At 43.7% G+C, this 16,725-nt stretch overlaps 1 protein-coding gene across 4 annotated transcripts in view; it reads left to right on the top strand.

Annotated features, from left to right (window-relative positions):
* Positions 1-1,021: 1,021 nt before the first annotated feature.
* Positions 1,022-16,725, top strand: part of LOC119965899 (death-associated protein) — an 84,101-nt gene continuing 68,397 nt past the window's right edge. The window contains exons 1-2 of one of the 4 annotated variants that reach the window (XM_038796880.1): positions 1,022-1,229; positions 12,254-12,356. In XM_038796880.1, the coding sequence (XP_038652808.1) occupies positions 1,175-1,229; positions 12,254-12,356 (158 nt within the window). In that variant the 5' untranslated portion in view covers positions 1,022-1,174. Of the gene's footprint in view, positions 1,388-12,253; positions 12,357-16,725 lie in introns of all 4 variants that reach the window. The other 3 variants (XM_038796878.1, XM_038796881.1, XM_038796879.1) reach the window with 3 other exon arrangements.

The following is a 16,725-nucleotide window of genomic DNA, read 5'->3' as shown; positions in this document are numbered from 1 at the left end:
AATTTTATTTTAGCATGGCCAATCCATCGAACCTGCACACCTTTGGACGTTGATGGGGAAAAACTATTCCCGATGGTGAAAGAGTCGGGAACCAGAGGACATGGCTTGAAAGTAAAATGGCAAAAGAACAAGAGGACACAAGGGAAAATGTTTTGTCTTAATGCAGAGACTGGTTAGGATATGGAATGCACTGCTTGAGATTGTGGTGGGGAAGCGGGGGTTCAATTGTGGCTTTGAAGGAATTCAAACCCAAAACCCTGCAGCGACCCGGGCCCCCAGGAGGCACAGGTCCGAATGGCCTTCCTCTGCACTGTGACTACTCTAAGGCAGCCCTTCGGGCAGAGCAATGCCACACTGTGCAAAGATGTGGAGATGTCGGCGTTGGACTGGGGTGGGCACAGTAAGCAGTCTTACAAAACCAGGTTAAAGTCCAACATGTTTGTTTCAAACACTAGCTTTCGGAGCACTGCTCCTTCCTCAGGTGAATGAAGAGGTATGTTCCAGAAACATATAATGGACAAATTCAAAGATGCCAGACAATGCTTAGAATGCGAGCATTAGCAGGTAATTGAATCTTTACAGATCCAGAGATAGGGGTAACCCCTCTTTAATCTGGGGGTACCCCTATCTCTGGATCTGTAAAGATTCAATTACCTGTTAATGCTCACATTCTAAGCATCGTCTGGCATCTTTGAATTTGTCTATATATATGTTTCTGGAACATACCTCTTCATTCACCTGAGGAAGGAGTAGTGCTCTGAAAGCTAGTGTTTGAAACAAACATATTGGACTTTAACCTGGTGTTGTAAGACTTCTTGCTACCCTGTGCAAAAGGAAACAAACGCCCCCTCCGATTGGTCCCTTTACGTCCAGGGACTCGGACAAGTGGCTGGGCTGCGGATGACGTCACAATGCCCACTCGCCCCTCCCACTTTGGGCGGTCTTCCGCTTGCCAACTTGCAGACCCGAAGACGTCATGGCCTGACACGGCGTTTTGCGGCTGCGCATCGACGGCAACGCCCCCGCTCGCGCGCGATGACAGGCTGGGGACGGAGAGGAAGGAGGAACTGGGACGTGCGCATGCTCGGGAGCTGCCCCTCAGCAGCAGTGTTGTGTAGTAGCCACGTTGCCACTTTGTAGCAGCGAGGGAGCGAAAAGTAATCAAGGGGCAAGGATGTCATCGCCTCCCAAGGAAAAAGTGGAAACCAAAGCGGGGCACCTTCCTGCCGGTACGTGTTAACCCCTGGTTGTCAAGGTGGGGCGGCTTGTGGCTTCACCTGATTAATCGTGGAGGGGGGGTTTCTCCCTTCTTTCTGCACTTGGCTGCAGAGAACAGAAGTAAATATGGGAAAGAAAGTCGAAGTGATGCAATCTTGCAGATACGTGGGTAAGGTGTAGTCCCAAAGTTCCCAACTCTCCTTTCAGCCTTTTGTTTTTGTTGGTGCGTTTGGTGTGTGAAGTTTTAGTTTGGAATCAGAACTTGAAGTCGCAGTGTTGAAGTGAAAACATGTTTCCCTCCTGCTGTCCAAGGGTCAAGAAATTTGACGTTCGGGAGAGTCAGGGTAAAAAGCCAATGGGGAGAAAATAATCCATTATTACCCTGACAATTTGGTCTCGTTCACTTCTGAGAATGTTTACTTCAGATCTTGGGTATTTCAGACTGTGTTTTCAGAGTTTGGCATAGTTTCAAATCCAGCTGTCAGCAGAAGACAATCTTCTCTCGAAGTTAAAAGCAAATAAGTGGCAGAAGCTGCATAAACAAGCACTCTGCTGGAAACACTTGGGTCTGTCAGTCTCTGTGGAGAGAACAAGTTAGTGTTTCAGGTGTGGGCACTTCAGACTGTGTCTGATTTATACAATACACAATTTAGTATTCCATAAACAATGATTTGGAAATATGGCAGATTTTACTGAAGCAGATGTAACCATCTAGAAACCAAAAGCAAAATGGTGTGAATCCTGGGGCGAGGAATTTAAAAAAAGAAAATACTAGAAAACATTCAGCAGGTCAAATGTGGGGAGGGAAATAGGTAACGTTTAGGATTGAGCACCTTTCTTCAGAGCTGCTTGCTTTTTTCAATATTTTCTGTTTTCGTTTTGAACAATCCATCTGCTTGTTCCCTCAATTTTAAAATTCTTTTTTTCAAATCTCTCCTTTGCTCTGCCCAATCTCTGTAGCGTCCTCGAGCCCTGTCACCCTCTCCGATCTATGCATTCCTTCCAATTCTAAAAGTTGGACATCCCTGATTTTATTTACTCCCCCATTGTTGGCTGTCTTCAACCGCCTGGACCTTAAGTTTTGGAATTGCCTCCCTAAACGTTTGCCCTCTGTACCCCTCGCTCTTCCTTTTAAGAACCTTTTGATTCAGTTTTTATTCACCTGTCCTAATATTCTGTTCTGTTTCAGTGTCAAGGTTTGTTTGACAACGTTCCTGTGAAATATGGTGGGATATTTCACTATGTTAAAGGTGCTATGTGACTGCATGTCTTTTGCAGTGTGAATCTACCTAAATACCAGTTATGGATTTTTTAAAATTATGCTGATCAACTTTCAAAGAATTAAATGCACTTGATAAGCATTTATTTGATTTGCTGGCCTGTTTGCAATTGTCAAAGAGATGTATTGATTTCAAAATACCGCTTCTCAGATGAGTTTGACATAATATCACGGGCAGCACGGTGGCCTAGTGGTTAGCACAGCTGCCTCACGGTGCTGAGGTCCCAGGTTCGATCCCGGCTCTGGGTCACTGTCCATGTGGAGTTTGCACATTCTCCCCGTGTCTGTGTGGGTTTCGCCCCCACGACCCAAAAATGTGCAGAGTAGGTGGATTGGCCACACTAAATTGCCCCTTAATTGGAAAAAATAATTGGGTAATCTAAATTTATTTTAAAAAAGAGTTTGACATAATATCTAATATTTAGTTTGTCTAACCGTTGAAAGGTTCTTGATTGGTCAGTAACGCCAATCATGTTGTGGCAATAATCCAGGCTCCTGTTATGTGATGCATTAGTAATTAGTGAGTGACGTTGGAGAACAAAAAGTGACCCCTGAGTACCTGGACTGAGGAAGGAAAGCATCAGCTAAGGTTCCTGTTCCAGATCACTGTCTGTCGACCCCTGCTCCAAAGTACTGTACGTGCATTGGATGGTGGGTTCAGCTCCAATGTCCAACAGCAAAATGAGTTTAATCCCTCCCATTTCCTGCTTGAAAAGTGTCCACGTTGTTGGAGTGTGGAAGTCATCACTGCCTTCAGAACTCTGGCTCATCCTGCATGAAATTTTCAGCAGGGGAAGGGTGAGGTGGGAGAAGGGCAGAGCAGTGAGAAGTGAAAAATAGTCCCTTTTCTTTAGCACAATACTATCCTTCAGTTTGAGAACCTTGACTTCAAAATATACTGTTGCAGCACGTGGACTATTTGAAGCTACATAATGTTTGAACCTGCATTAATTCTAAATCTGCTGGCTGGTGGGGCATTAGATATTCCATGGTTTGACTGTAAGTAACTGGAAGTGTTACTTTTTTTTCCCCCAGGTTTTGGGATGTTGAGATTGTGTCATAAGCAGTGGTATGGAAACCACTTGCCGTCACTTGTGAGCATTTTAACCTGACGGATGATTGCGCTATTTTGCACATTTCTGCAAGACTATAACAGCATATTGTGGGTATCTGTGACACGATAACTTGATTGTTCCTTGAACTGTCACAGATGGCAAGATCCCTTTTAGCATCTCTGGCTTTAGAACATAGAACATAGAACGATACAGCGCAGTACAGGCCCTTCGGCCCTCGATGTTGCACCGACATGGAAAAAACTAAAGGCCATCTAACCTACACTATGCCATTATCATCCATATGCTTATCCAATAAACTTTTAAATGCCCTCAATGTTGGCGAGTTCACTACTGTTGCAGGTAGGGCATTCCACGGCCTCACCACTCTTTGCGTAAAAAACCCACCTCTGACCTCTGTCCTATATCTATTACCCCACAATTTAAGGCTATGTCCCCTCGTGCTAGCCACCTCCATCCGCGGGAGAAGGCTCTCACTGTCCACCCTATCTAACCCTCTGATCATTTTGTATGCCTCTATTAGGTCACCTCTTAATCTTCTTCTCTCTAACGAAAACAACCTCAAGTCCATCAGCCTTTCCTCATAAGATTTTCCCTCCATACCAGGCAACATCCTCTGCACCCGTTCCAAAGCTTCCACATCCTTCCTATGATGAGGCGACCAGAACTGTACGCAATACTCCAAATGCGGCCGTACTAGAGTTTTGTACAACTGCAACATGACCTCATGGCTCCGGAACTCAATCCCTCTACCAATAAAGGCCATCACACCATAGGCCTTCTTCACAACCCTATCAATCTGGGTGGCAACTTTCAGGGATCTATGTACATGGACACCGAGATCCCTCTGCTCATCTACACTACCAAGAATTTTACCATTAGGCAAATATTCCGCATTCCTGTTATTCTTTCCAAAGTGAATCACCTCACACATCTCCACATTAAACTCCATTTGCCACCTCTCAGCCCAGCTCTGCAGCTTATCTATGTCCCTCTGTAACCCTCTCCCCCCTCCCCCCTCCCCCTCCCCCTCCCCCACACGGTGCTCACTGGGACAGCGAGATGACGCACAGCAAGAGGGAGACGAGGCTGCCCGCCCGCGTGGGCAGTGAGTCCCCTCATCGCCCGGGGAGGACCTCCGCTGTGGCAGCCCTCCGGTGATTTCTTGGTGACCACTTTAGGTTTGTGCTGAAGATAATATAGTCTCATTTTATGTTCCTCCAGTCACAATCCAAGTTCTATATCGTTTCATCTTTTTCCCTCTTTTTCCCATTCTCCTCCCCATGTTCAGAACTGCTACGTCTAAACCTTTAACCCCAACTTCATTTCTTTATGCAAGCAGGCGCTCCTGAGAAATTTGCATGAGAATCTCGTTTCCAATGAACAATTATTTTTGTGAAGATCAGACATGAGTCCTTGGAGGAAGACGATTTGTTTTAAAAAGAGAAGCTGGACGATTTGATCTGTAGATGCAGGCTTTCACAAGTTATCCCTTCCACCAGTGGCCGAGAGAATCATTACATTTGAAGTTTTTATTGATCTTTAGCACACTGTCTGTTCTGATGTTCCCAAACAGCAAATGTTTATTTTGAAGGAACGTGACTTTAATGCATAAAAAAGCTAATAATGGGGAACAAGGTACGAGAGGTACAGTCAGTCGGAAGGTTGACAAAGCTGTCAGCATCATCTCTGTTCTTTTAATTTGTGGTCTAACAGCGCAGAAGGTGGTCATTGGGCCCATCATTCCTCCTGGATTTCCCTCTTGGTAAATTGAGCTTTGCACTGGGGCTGATAATTGGTAAATTGTATCTCAATGTTTAAACAACCACCTAATTGGATACATACTTAAAGGGGAGAAATTTGCAGGAGAGTGGGACTAATTGAAAAGCTCTTTTAGAGACCCAGCATATACACAATGGTCCTAATATCCTTCTGTGCAGTGAGATTTTGAAAATGCTTCAACATTTAAAAAAATTTTGGAGTATCCAATTATATATTTTTTCCCACTTAAGGGGCAATTTAGCATGGCCAATACACCTACCCTGCACCTCTTTGGATTGTGGGGGCGAGACCCACGCAGACACAGGGAGAATGTGAAAACTCCACAAGGAAAGTGACCCAGTGCCGGGATCAAACCTGGGACCTCGTCATCGTGAGGCAGCAGTGCTAACCACTGCACCACCGTGCTGCCCAGAGAATGCTTCAACTTTTGGGAACAATGCAGAAACTGACCATTTTATTTTTCTATCGTTTTAATCCTTCCAGTTGTTAACTGCTGTTTGATTTTGCCCAAGCACTCATCACACACCGAGGGACAGCCACTAATGGCCCATAACCTCAAACAATGTAAGGTAGTGCCGCAGTATTTTTGTATAGGTACTTTCAGAAGGCATTCAGAAGTGCCACACGGGAGGCTTATTAAGAAGACGAAAGCCCATAGAATTAAGGGAAAAGTGACAATATGGATACAAGGTTGTTTCAGTTATAGGAAGATTGCTGGTGGATGGATGTTTTTTAGTCTGGAAGGTCATTTGCAGTGATGTTCTCCACTGGTCAGGTTTGGATCAGTTACTGTTTTCAAAGTGTATGCATCACTAAGTCTGCAGATATCACCAAGCCAAGTTTGGTCCTAACCATAGATTTCAGGGTAACATAAACAGGATACTGATGTGTGCAAAAACATTGTGGATAGAATTTTATGTGGACAATAGGGAGGACTAATATGGGAAGGCAGGATATATTAATGACATAAATCTAGTGCAAATGAACATCGGGACCATGATGTCTTGTTCACAAATCCTGAAAGATAGTTTCAATTAAAAGCGTATGGGTTATTTAGGTTTATAAATAAAGGGATAGAATATAAAAGCAAATAGATCACACAAGAACTTTATAAGTCAATTGTTAGACCTCAAGTGGAGTATTGTGAACAAGTCAGCAGTGTGATGGAGCACCCAGCACTTACTTGGATGAGTGCAGATCCAACAGCGCTCAAGAAACTCAATACCACCCTGGACAAAGCAGCCCACTTGATTGGCATCCCATCTACAATTTGCAGTATTCACTTCCCTCACCAGAAGTGCACAGTGGCAGCAGTGTGTACTATCTACAAGATGCATTGCAGCAGTTAACCAAGACTCCTTTAGCAGTATCTTCCAAAGCCACGATCTCCACCCAGAAGGGCCAGGGCAGCAGATGCGCACCACCTGAATGTTCCTCTTCAATCCAATGCCATTCTGACTTGGAACTAAATTGCAGTTTCTTCGCTGGAACTGGGTCAAAATACTGGAACCCCATCCCTAACAGTGGATGTTTTTACACCACTTGGATTGCAGTGGTTCAAGAAGGTAGCTGACCATCACCTTCTCAAGCAAATAGAGATTGATATTGAATGCTGACCTAGCCAGCGAACCCTCCCCCTCCCCCCAAAATCTTGTGAATGAATCAAACCAAATTCTGATCACCACACTTTGTAAAGGCCTTTGAAAGGGTTACCGGGATGGGGGACTTTGGTTATGAGAAGAGGTTGGAAAAGGCTCTCTGTTCTCCTTGGAACAGGGATTCTAAATTTACACCCCACCCACAAACAGTAAACAGTAACAAATACAAAATCAATCCCCTTAACAATAACAACAATCCCATCCTCCCACCACCACAAACAACGGCCCACCTGTCAATATATGCATCCAATAAAACAAACCCCCTCCCACGGTGGAAACAAAAAACAAAGGAGAAAAAGAAAAAAAGTGTCTGTTCTGCCAGGCTCCGATGGCCGCAGCCCCTCCCCCCACCTCACTCCTGTTCGCTGGCCGGCTTAGCCCGGGTCCTTTTCCCCCTTGCCCGGCCCGAGGAAAGCCCAGAAATCCCCTTTTCGCACACAAAGGGCATATCCACCTACACCCCAAAGAGCCCTCACTTCGAGTGAAAGTCCCATCACTTCCCTTGTCCAAATATATACAACATTGGATCCTTTAGCCCATACACCCGCATGCAGTGAAACAAAAAAGAAGAAAATACAATCATGAGGTTACATTGGCACATGGCCATTTATCAATTTCTCAGTTCTGCCACAGTCCTTCTGCCTTCGCAAACCCCTCCGCTGCTTCCGCCATTCCAAAAGAAAAGTCCTTGAGCTTGTAAGTCACCCTCAGCTTCGCTGGATATACAATGCCGCACTGCACCTTGGTAATGTACAGTGCCCTCTTCACCTGGTCGAAAGCAGCCCGCCTCCCCGCCAGCTCCACCGTAAAGTCCTGGTACACACGTATACCAGCTCCAGCCCACTGCACCACCCGCTTCTGCTTGGCCCAGCACAGGACCTTCTCCTTCACACTGTACCTGTGGAAGCACAGAGTCACTACCCTTGGCGGCTCATTCACCTTTGGTACAGGCCACCACAACCGATGAGCCCGATCCAGTTCATATCGGGAGGGATCCTCCCCCTCCCCTAATAGTTTCGCCAGCATCGCAGCAAAGTACTCAGTCGGCCTCGGCCCTTCAACTCCTTTGGCAGCCGCACAATCCTCAAATTCTGTCACCTCGATCTGTTTTCCAGGTGTTCCATTTTTCCTCGCAGATCCTTGTTAATCTCCATCACCTTCCGCATCTCTTTCCCTATTGAGGTAAGTTCATCACCGTGCTGTAATAATGTCTCCTCTACTTCCTTCAGCGCCTCCCCTTGCTCCCGCACCTCCGCCACTGCGCTCGCCACCGCCGTCGTCACCGGGGAAATCGCCTCCTCCACCAGCACACTCAAAACCTCCCTCATCTCCTTCCTCATTGTCTCCATGTATTTTGTAAACTGCCTTTCGAATTCCGCAGCCATCACCTTAGTTATTGCTTCAGCCGTAAGCAATGCAGCCTCCCCTGGTGCTCCAGCCTGAATTTTCCTTGGTGACCCCGCGGTGACCTTTCTACTCCCCAACGGACTTTCAGCTGTTTTCACAGCCGTTTTTTTACTGGACCCCGACATATCCCTTTCCTGTGCTTTCTCCTGGCCTTCACCGCCTTCGCTGCCCCTCGGACTGGGCGTTAATCCCCAACAATGCCGTCTCCAAACGGGAGCCCTCCAACGCGCGGCTGCCTCCCGCCCGCCGTCACCGGAAGCATTCTAAGACTGAGTTAATAGAGGTTTCCAAAATAATGAGACGTTTCAATAAAGTAGGTAGTGAAAACAATTTCCTCTGCCGAGTGAGTCAATAACAAGAAGTCATAGATTTAAAATCATTCGTGAAATCATTAGCAAAATGAGAATTATTTCCGCTCAGTGTTGATGGGATCTGGAATTCCCCGATCTGAAATGTGATGGCAGCTGATTCTATAAATAACTTTTTTGAAAAAGAGTCAGTCAGGTACTTCAGGATGAGGAATTTAAGAGTTACACGCAAGATGCAGGACTAAAAATGACTCTTTCAAAGAGCAGACCCAGGTCTGAATGATAAAATATCCTCCTCCTGGGCTGTACGTTTCAATGAAAATCTCAAAACGAATGGTCAGTCAGCATCTGAAAGAGAAAAATGGACTTCCATTTATTTCACCCTGGAAGTTGTTTGTTATTTTGGCTGTTAGCGTGGCAGCTTTGTTATAAAATGCTACAGCCCGAGGAGATTATAAATTGTCATGTACTCTGGCCTCCATACCTATTCCCAATAAAATAAAGCTACTGTTCAATATTAATTAATCAACTAACCTCAACTATGTGTAAATGCTCTTGGGATTCTATTTTAATCTGTACATAGACAGAAGTGTTTCTACGCATGCTGCCTTGACAATCTCCAAGTGTGGTATGAGGCATGATTACATAATTGGCTGGCCTAAAAGCCCTTTTAATGTTCAGCACACAAGTGGCATACATCTGGCAGACAGGATTAGAATGTGATTTGTCTTGGTAAAAGGCAGCTGTATATAGGATGGACACTTGCACTTTTCACTAAACATTCCATTAACAGAGAAATAAATCCTTCACTTGGATAATGGAAGACCTTGAAGATTTTGTAGTTGCATGGGTAGTATAGTTCCGAAAAACCTCTCTGGTTCTAACTTATTCATTTTTAACCTGATCAATGTTTTCAAGAGAAAAGCACAAACGTTGGCTTATTATTGGATTTGGCACATGAATCACTACCTGATAATTTAGCTCAAGAGTAGATCTGTTTCCTGTTGAACAGCAGAAACATTAACTGATTAATCCGCCCTCGACCCTTAAAATTTGTATTATAGTGCCGTATTTGAAGATTAGTGTGTACTATTCTTGCTAAGGTCTATATGACTAGTTTATCAGTTACCAAACGCCTATCATAACCTACTCTTTTTAAAGTGGGTGAGTAAACTTTGTGTCGTCAGTTTTAAAACCAACTATAACAAATCACAGGGCACAATGCTGTTTTGAAACTGTACCTTCTTTCGTCCCTGGTCTACTTCCACTCCAAATACCACTCCTTTGTTTCGGAATCACAGGCCACTACCTAACCTCTATGCCTGTGTTGTTTTCCAGCTGGTTTCAAGGTGTTGTATCACATGTCTCCAAGTACACCCTCACACGGTTGTCCCTCTCTAGCCTGCTTTTTTTTTAAGCATCTGACCTCTCCTGAGTTCCTCTGGTAGAGTTGCCAATTCTGGCTGCAACAACCCCACTCGGTCAAACCGTAATTTTTTGCACTCCTAATATTTAATATAAAAATAAAACAGAAATGTTGGAAGAAAATTAAAATAAAATGATTTTCCTCCTGGGTTGCTCACAGCAATACCCCTGAAAGAAGAGGAAAAGAGGGATTTACATTTATACATCTCTAAGCAAATTGCAGCCGCGACCAGAAACTCTGAAGGTTGTCTTGCCTGCCTGGTGCCAGGGTTAAAGACACATTGTGGTGGCAAATGAATTTGGATTGGGAGGGGAAAGTTTCCAGTTGTCGTGGTCCACATCGGAACCAAAGGCATAGATAGAACTAGGAATAGAAATGATGTTATGCTGAGAGTTTGAGGAGTTAAAATGTGGAATATCAAAGGTAAGCACCTCTGGGTTGTTCAAAGTTGTTCACGACAAGACCGTAAGACTGTCGGACAAAGAAAAAGGTCATAAAATATGTTTTAATGATAGTAGTGAGAAGTGATCTTGGCTCAGAAGACCTTTTTCAGAACTTCTGGGTTCTCCAGGGGGTTGTACTGGGAGATAACCCACAAAAGGCACTGGGGAAAACATCCCCAGCAAAAGCCTACACAGGAACTGGCCTGGAAGTTTAAACTTCTGACCAGGAAACACTTAACACTCTAAATTGGAGACCTGAGATGGTTTCGACTCTCTTAGCAGACGAGATACCAAGGAAAGATTAGAAGGATTAAAACCACTTCCAACTCCCAGATAGCTATACTGCTGATCCACCCCTATGCTATCTTCCGGGGGGAGGGGGGTCAATGAAGATCAGGGCGCCATTTTCTGTGGAGTCGGCGTTGCTGGCTCCATCAGGCCTGCCCGCCAGAATAGCGGCAGAAACCACGCCTCCAGATACTCTGTGCATGGAACGCCAGTCAATCTGGAGAGAAAACATGGCTGTGCCGCTGGAGAGCTACTCGCCAGTTATCTCATTGAAACCGATACTCTAGCAAAATTTCCGAAGATTCCACCCATTGTAATAATTGTGCAGATTTTAATCTTCATGCATACCAACATGACTAAAAACAGATTAGCTGGTCATATCACCTTGCAAGGAAGTAGAATCTTGCTTTCTGCTCTCTACCTTCTCCCTACTGGTTTTTGCACATACTTGATCTTTATCTTGTATATGCGGAAACATCCGCTTTCACACTCTTCCCTCCAACTTGCATGCAACTTCGTTGTTTCTCATGCATGTGTCCTCTCTCTCTTTCTTCCATCTCCATTGTTCAAAACAGTCCACTCTCTCCCCTTACGGCCTTTTCTACCAAACCCTCTCGCCCTATGGCTCCGAATCCCTCATGGAATCCTTCCTGCTCTCGTTCCTCTGCCCCTTCCATCTGTTTCTCTGGCTGACCTTTCCCTATATTTGTCCTTTTTCACAGAGCTGGTCACATAATAAACTTGTTGTGAGACCAATGGGCTGGATTTAATGATTAACTGGTTTCCTCTGTGTGTACTTTTGAGATTGACTTATCTCAAAGTGGAGCAACCGATAGTCGCCCTTAAATGTGCTAGAAAAAGTGGTGCATATGGTGACTTTGATCCCTGTGGTACAGGTATGTTTTACCATGTGAGATTGGTATACATGAAGTGATGACGCTGCAATTAACGGCAATTAATGCTTAATTCCGAAAGGTGCTCCGTTCCATGTCTTGAGGAGAAACTTTATACAACATGTTGATGAGGTGAATTCGGAATCTGTACATTTGTGAATAGTCCATATTCCTTAAAGGCACATTTTGCTACTAAGCTACACCCCATTCTCACAGCCAAATTAAAAACAAGATGTTACTTATTTTGTTTGTAAATTTCATTATGATTTAAAAATACAATTTCACCAGAATGATGAGATATCCAGTCATTTGTAAAATTGTATTCTACGTTAACTTTCTCTCTTTTTTTTCCCCCCTCTTTCCCACCCGATGTCTTTCTTTCTGTTGCACTGGGGTTTGCTTCCTCTCCCCCCTAATGCTTTGCCCACACTGCCTCACTCTTTCTTTCTTTGCTTTTATCCTGGCTGTCTCTCTCCAGTCAAAGCAGGCGGTATGCGGATCGTGAAGAAACATCAAGGCCCTGCGACCCAGGCTTCTGCTGTGGAAAAAGATAAAGAGAGTGAAGACTGGGAAAGCAACAGGTGAGATTGACTGTTGGAGCAACCGATAGTCGTCCTTAAATGCGCTTGAAAAAGCGGAGCATATGGTGACTTTGAGCCCTGTGGTTGCAGGTATGTTTTACCATATGAGATTAGTATACAAGAAGTGATAACGCTGCAATTAAGAATAGCTGGCAGCGTGAGTGGAAAGACATTTTACACTGTTGAGCTTACTCTGGCTCATTTGCACGCAAGTGCTAAATTGGCAGTGGCAACAGTGGTATAACTCAATTCAAGGAAATTCTGAACCCCAGAGGGACTGAATTGGCAGGGAGGTATCGCCAGCAGGTAGGTCCAGCCTGCTCCCACACCAGACCACCATGACCAAGCCCCCAGGCCCTCACCCAACCCCTTGCAGCCAGTAATCCCCTTCGAGACAAAAAATAAGAAAATCCCCAACTCTCTCCTCTTTGGGTGATCGAAACCAGTCCAGGAGATAATATGGACCATATCCATGTATGATGCGATCTCCGTCCCAGTCAAAAGCCAGGCCATCTCCAATCTTGAAGGCGTACAGAGAATCCGTACCCAGCACACCAACCAACAACGAATGTAGTATTCTTTATCCTTTTTTGTTCAACTCTACCCTGCTTCGATATGTCTTCAGTTGCTTGGCTAAGATAAACTGAAACATGGGGAAACTACTGACCGTATTGAATTAAATTTAGTATCTCTTCAACTTACTAAATATACCCTATTAACCTTTTTGGATCATGTCTGTATTCAATGCTTTTAAAATAAATATGACTACTGCTCGTGTTCTCTCATGGGACTGTCCTAACTGTTGATGTTTGCACTTTCTAAGCCGTATAAAATTACTTCTCTTTCTTAAGGATGCTGTGCCAGGAAACTATTATAGAATCGACAAACAATGCAGCTGTTTAGCCCATTGAAAGAGCTATAATTTAGTCCCAATTTACTGCTCTTTCTCCTATTGCCCTGCCCTTCGAATGTCTCCTCTTCATGTATGTATCCAGTTACCCTCTGAATTTTATTGAATTGCTTCCACCAGCCCTGAGACAGTGCATTTCAGATCATCACTGCTACGTGAGAAGCATTCTGCTCATCTAGAATTGCTCCATCAAATGTAAATACTGTTTTGAATTATTGCATATCTCGAGGGCAATTAGTGATGGGCAGCAAGTGCTGGTCTAGCGAGCGATGTCCACATCCCATGGTCGAATAAAAAATAAGTAGAAAAGCCAACAAGGGGCATCACCTAGTGGCTTTAAGTCAGAAATAACCTAAGGTACTTTGTTGGAGCGGGGCTGGAGGGGGAAAACAAAATTAATAGGCCTAGATGAGGGACAGGGTAGGCAACTGGATTAGGATGGAGCGTGGTTGAAAAGAATGCTCCTGATAAAGCAAGATGGAGCCAGGCTTAGGGTAGTAGCTGTAGTGAGGAAGGTGGAAATGGTGACTCTGGATGGGTCCCCTGAGGTTTCATCACATGATCTCTTTCCTTCAGCCACCCCAGCTCCTAATAATTTTATAACTAATAGTGAAATGTTCAAAGAAACTCAAAACAGCACGCCAGGTGGGATTTTTTTGGTCCTTCCATTTTGCCAACTCCCTATGATTGGCTCCCCCAGCAGGCGGGGGGACGGGCGAAAATACCGCCCTCCCTTTTTTTTAAATGCCTCTACAATGTTGCTCCTCTGCTGCTTACAGCAGAAGTCCTGGAGATTAATCATTCATTCCCAGAGACCCTGGATGATTGCAAATCCTAGAGCAGAATGAGGTGACTAAAGGATCTACTGCTAATGGGAAGAGGGAATGAAGGATTAGGAGAGGAACATGGACCTAAAGGAGTGTAAAATTCTAACTATTGGAACAGGATGTCGAGATAGCGTTGGAAGAAGGTAGTTGAAGCTCAAAGTAACTATTCTTGAAAGAGATTAACAAAAAAAACTGACGTGAAAGCTGAGTGAAGTTCATTTGAGGGCAATGAGCATGTGGATAAAGAGTAGAAAATAAGGTAATTTGAAGGAGAAATAAAATGTAGATCGAAGGACTTTTGAAATTGTACTTGGGCTTCTATCAATGCAGAGCTTAACCCTGGAATGCTGCTGTTCAGAGAATGTTTGGAATATTGGGCCCAACGTCTGCCACATCAATTAAGTCTTAGTCAGATTTATTTATTTTCACTCGTACAAGAAATAATTTGTTTTGTTTTGGAAGGAGGAGAGAATTCTTCCAGCAGAGACTCTTGCTTTCTAAGCTCTCATGCAGGAAGAAGATATTTGGCAGTATTAGGGGTATCCTTAGATTATCACCTCCTCTTGGCGGTGTTGTATCTTTGGGCATGTACTTGAGAAACAGAAAATGTCTCCTTAAATAGAACCCATTGTTTTCCACCAGCACTTGAGCTGTGGGATTTACTTTTCACACCACACACTTTAAACCTACCATAAAACATGTTAAAAGTTAAAAATCTTGTTGGTATTTTTAAGAAATACATGATATATTTTTTTAAATGCAGTAAAAAGTGAAAGAAAGATAACTGTGGGATAAGATGAACTTGCCACAAGAGGATGTAAAAAACAATTGCGACGATTATAGATTTGGAAGTGGTGAACAATTACAGGTATGCTGTGTCTGGCTACACAGATTTTATGTAGGGCAGCTAGAGACTTGGGGATTTATCTTGCTATTGATGCATGGATAAGTAATGGCTGTATGATTATACATGGGGAGGTGTGGTTCATTATTGTGTGGAGATATCCGGAAGTACAATTAAAATAGTTTTAGTTCTGTTCTGTTACTTGAGTGTTACCAATCTAAGAATGTGCTGCTCTAAATGAGCCCATTAAGCTTTGTAATACTGATGCCAAGAGAATGCTTTTTATTGAAGATGTTTAAAGCAACCATGTGTATTATAATTTGGCAAAAAGAAGGCAGCACGGTGGTTAGCAGAGGTTTGCACTCTTCACACAATTACAGCATTCATTGCAATTAAGATTTTTTATAATGCTACCTTTCTCATAATATTAAGACAATTATTTACCATCTATAATATCAACTGATACTCAATATATAGCATCACCTTTCTTCCATCAGTTGTCTCTGACGTTTCAGAAACAAATCTACATTAAAAGTAAAATCCTTTCATTGAGAAAAATATAAAAAAAGGGCTGTCTTAATTATCCATAAAATAGGGCAGTACGGCGACACAGTGGTTAGCACTACTGCTTCACGGCGCCGAGGACCCGGGTTCGATCCCGGCCCCGGGTCACTGTCCATGTGGAGATTGCACGTTCTCCCCATGTCTGCATGGGTCTCACCCCCACAAACCAGAGATATGCAGGGTAGGTGGATTGGCAATGCTAAATTGTCCCTTAATTGTAAAATCTTTAAAAAAACATTTAAAGAATAATAATATAAAATGATCACTTATTGTCACAAGTAGGCTTCAATGAAGTTACTGTAAAAAGCCCCTAGTCACTACATTCCGGCGCCTGTTCATGGAGGCCGGTATGGGAATTGAACCCACGCTGCTGGCCTTGTTCTGCATTACAAGCCAGCTGTTTAGCCCACTGTGCTAAACCAGCCCCAGGCTGGTTAAATGAATAAATAATTTGGTAAAAGGATTATAGATTGCAAATTCCTTGAGAGAGCAACTAACTACTTGAAATTAGAAGCGCAAGATTGAAGAAACGTGATGATGAGGAATTGAATGAAGCTTGACGGCAAAATAATTGGGAAAGACCAATTTATGTGCATAGAACAGCTGCACCATGCTTCCTCGTCATTGAAGCTACAGTTACTTAGTTGGGGAGAGTAGAAGGGAGGTTGTTGAAGGAAAGGCCATAACTGGCCAGATATGGAACCTTATGACCAGGTGAGAAGGGATGAACTGACTCCCCACAATTCAACTCCCTCTGTAGGTCACAACAAAGGTCTGACTAGGTTTTCTCTTAATGAGTATGTGCCTTTTCCAAATCATAATGTATTTGATTAGTTAAGCTGTGAGTAATATGATGTTAATCAGACAAGGCTTTCTTGAGTCAAAGAGAAAATTTATTGACCAGTACTCCGCGGGTAGAAAAAATAAAAATGTGGCGTCAATCATTCTGACCTCATGCAGTCATTAGAGTGCATGCGTGCAGACTCATGCTTTAAAGTATATATATCCAAGTTTTAACTGATTGTCCTTGAGGTATAGATTATAAAAGTTTTTAAAAATAATTTTAGAGTATCCAATTATTTTCTATCCAATTCAGGGGTAATTTTGGTTGGCCAATACACCTACCCTGCCTATCTTTTTGGGTTGTGAGGCCGAGATTCACGCCGATACAGGGAGAATGTGCAAACTCCACACGGACAGTGACCCGGCGCCAGGATCGAACCC

This window comes from Scyliorhinus canicula, chromosome 5 (genome assembly GCF_902713615.1).
Source record: "Scyliorhinus canicula chromosome 5, sScyCan1.1, whole genome shotgun sequence".
Taxonomy (NCBI): Eukaryota; Metazoa; Chordata; class Chondrichthyes; order Carcharhiniformes; family Scyliorhinidae; genus Scyliorhinus; species Scyliorhinus canicula.
Note: the sequence above shows the minus strand (reverse complement) of the source record. Positions and strands in the feature narration are given on the sequence as shown.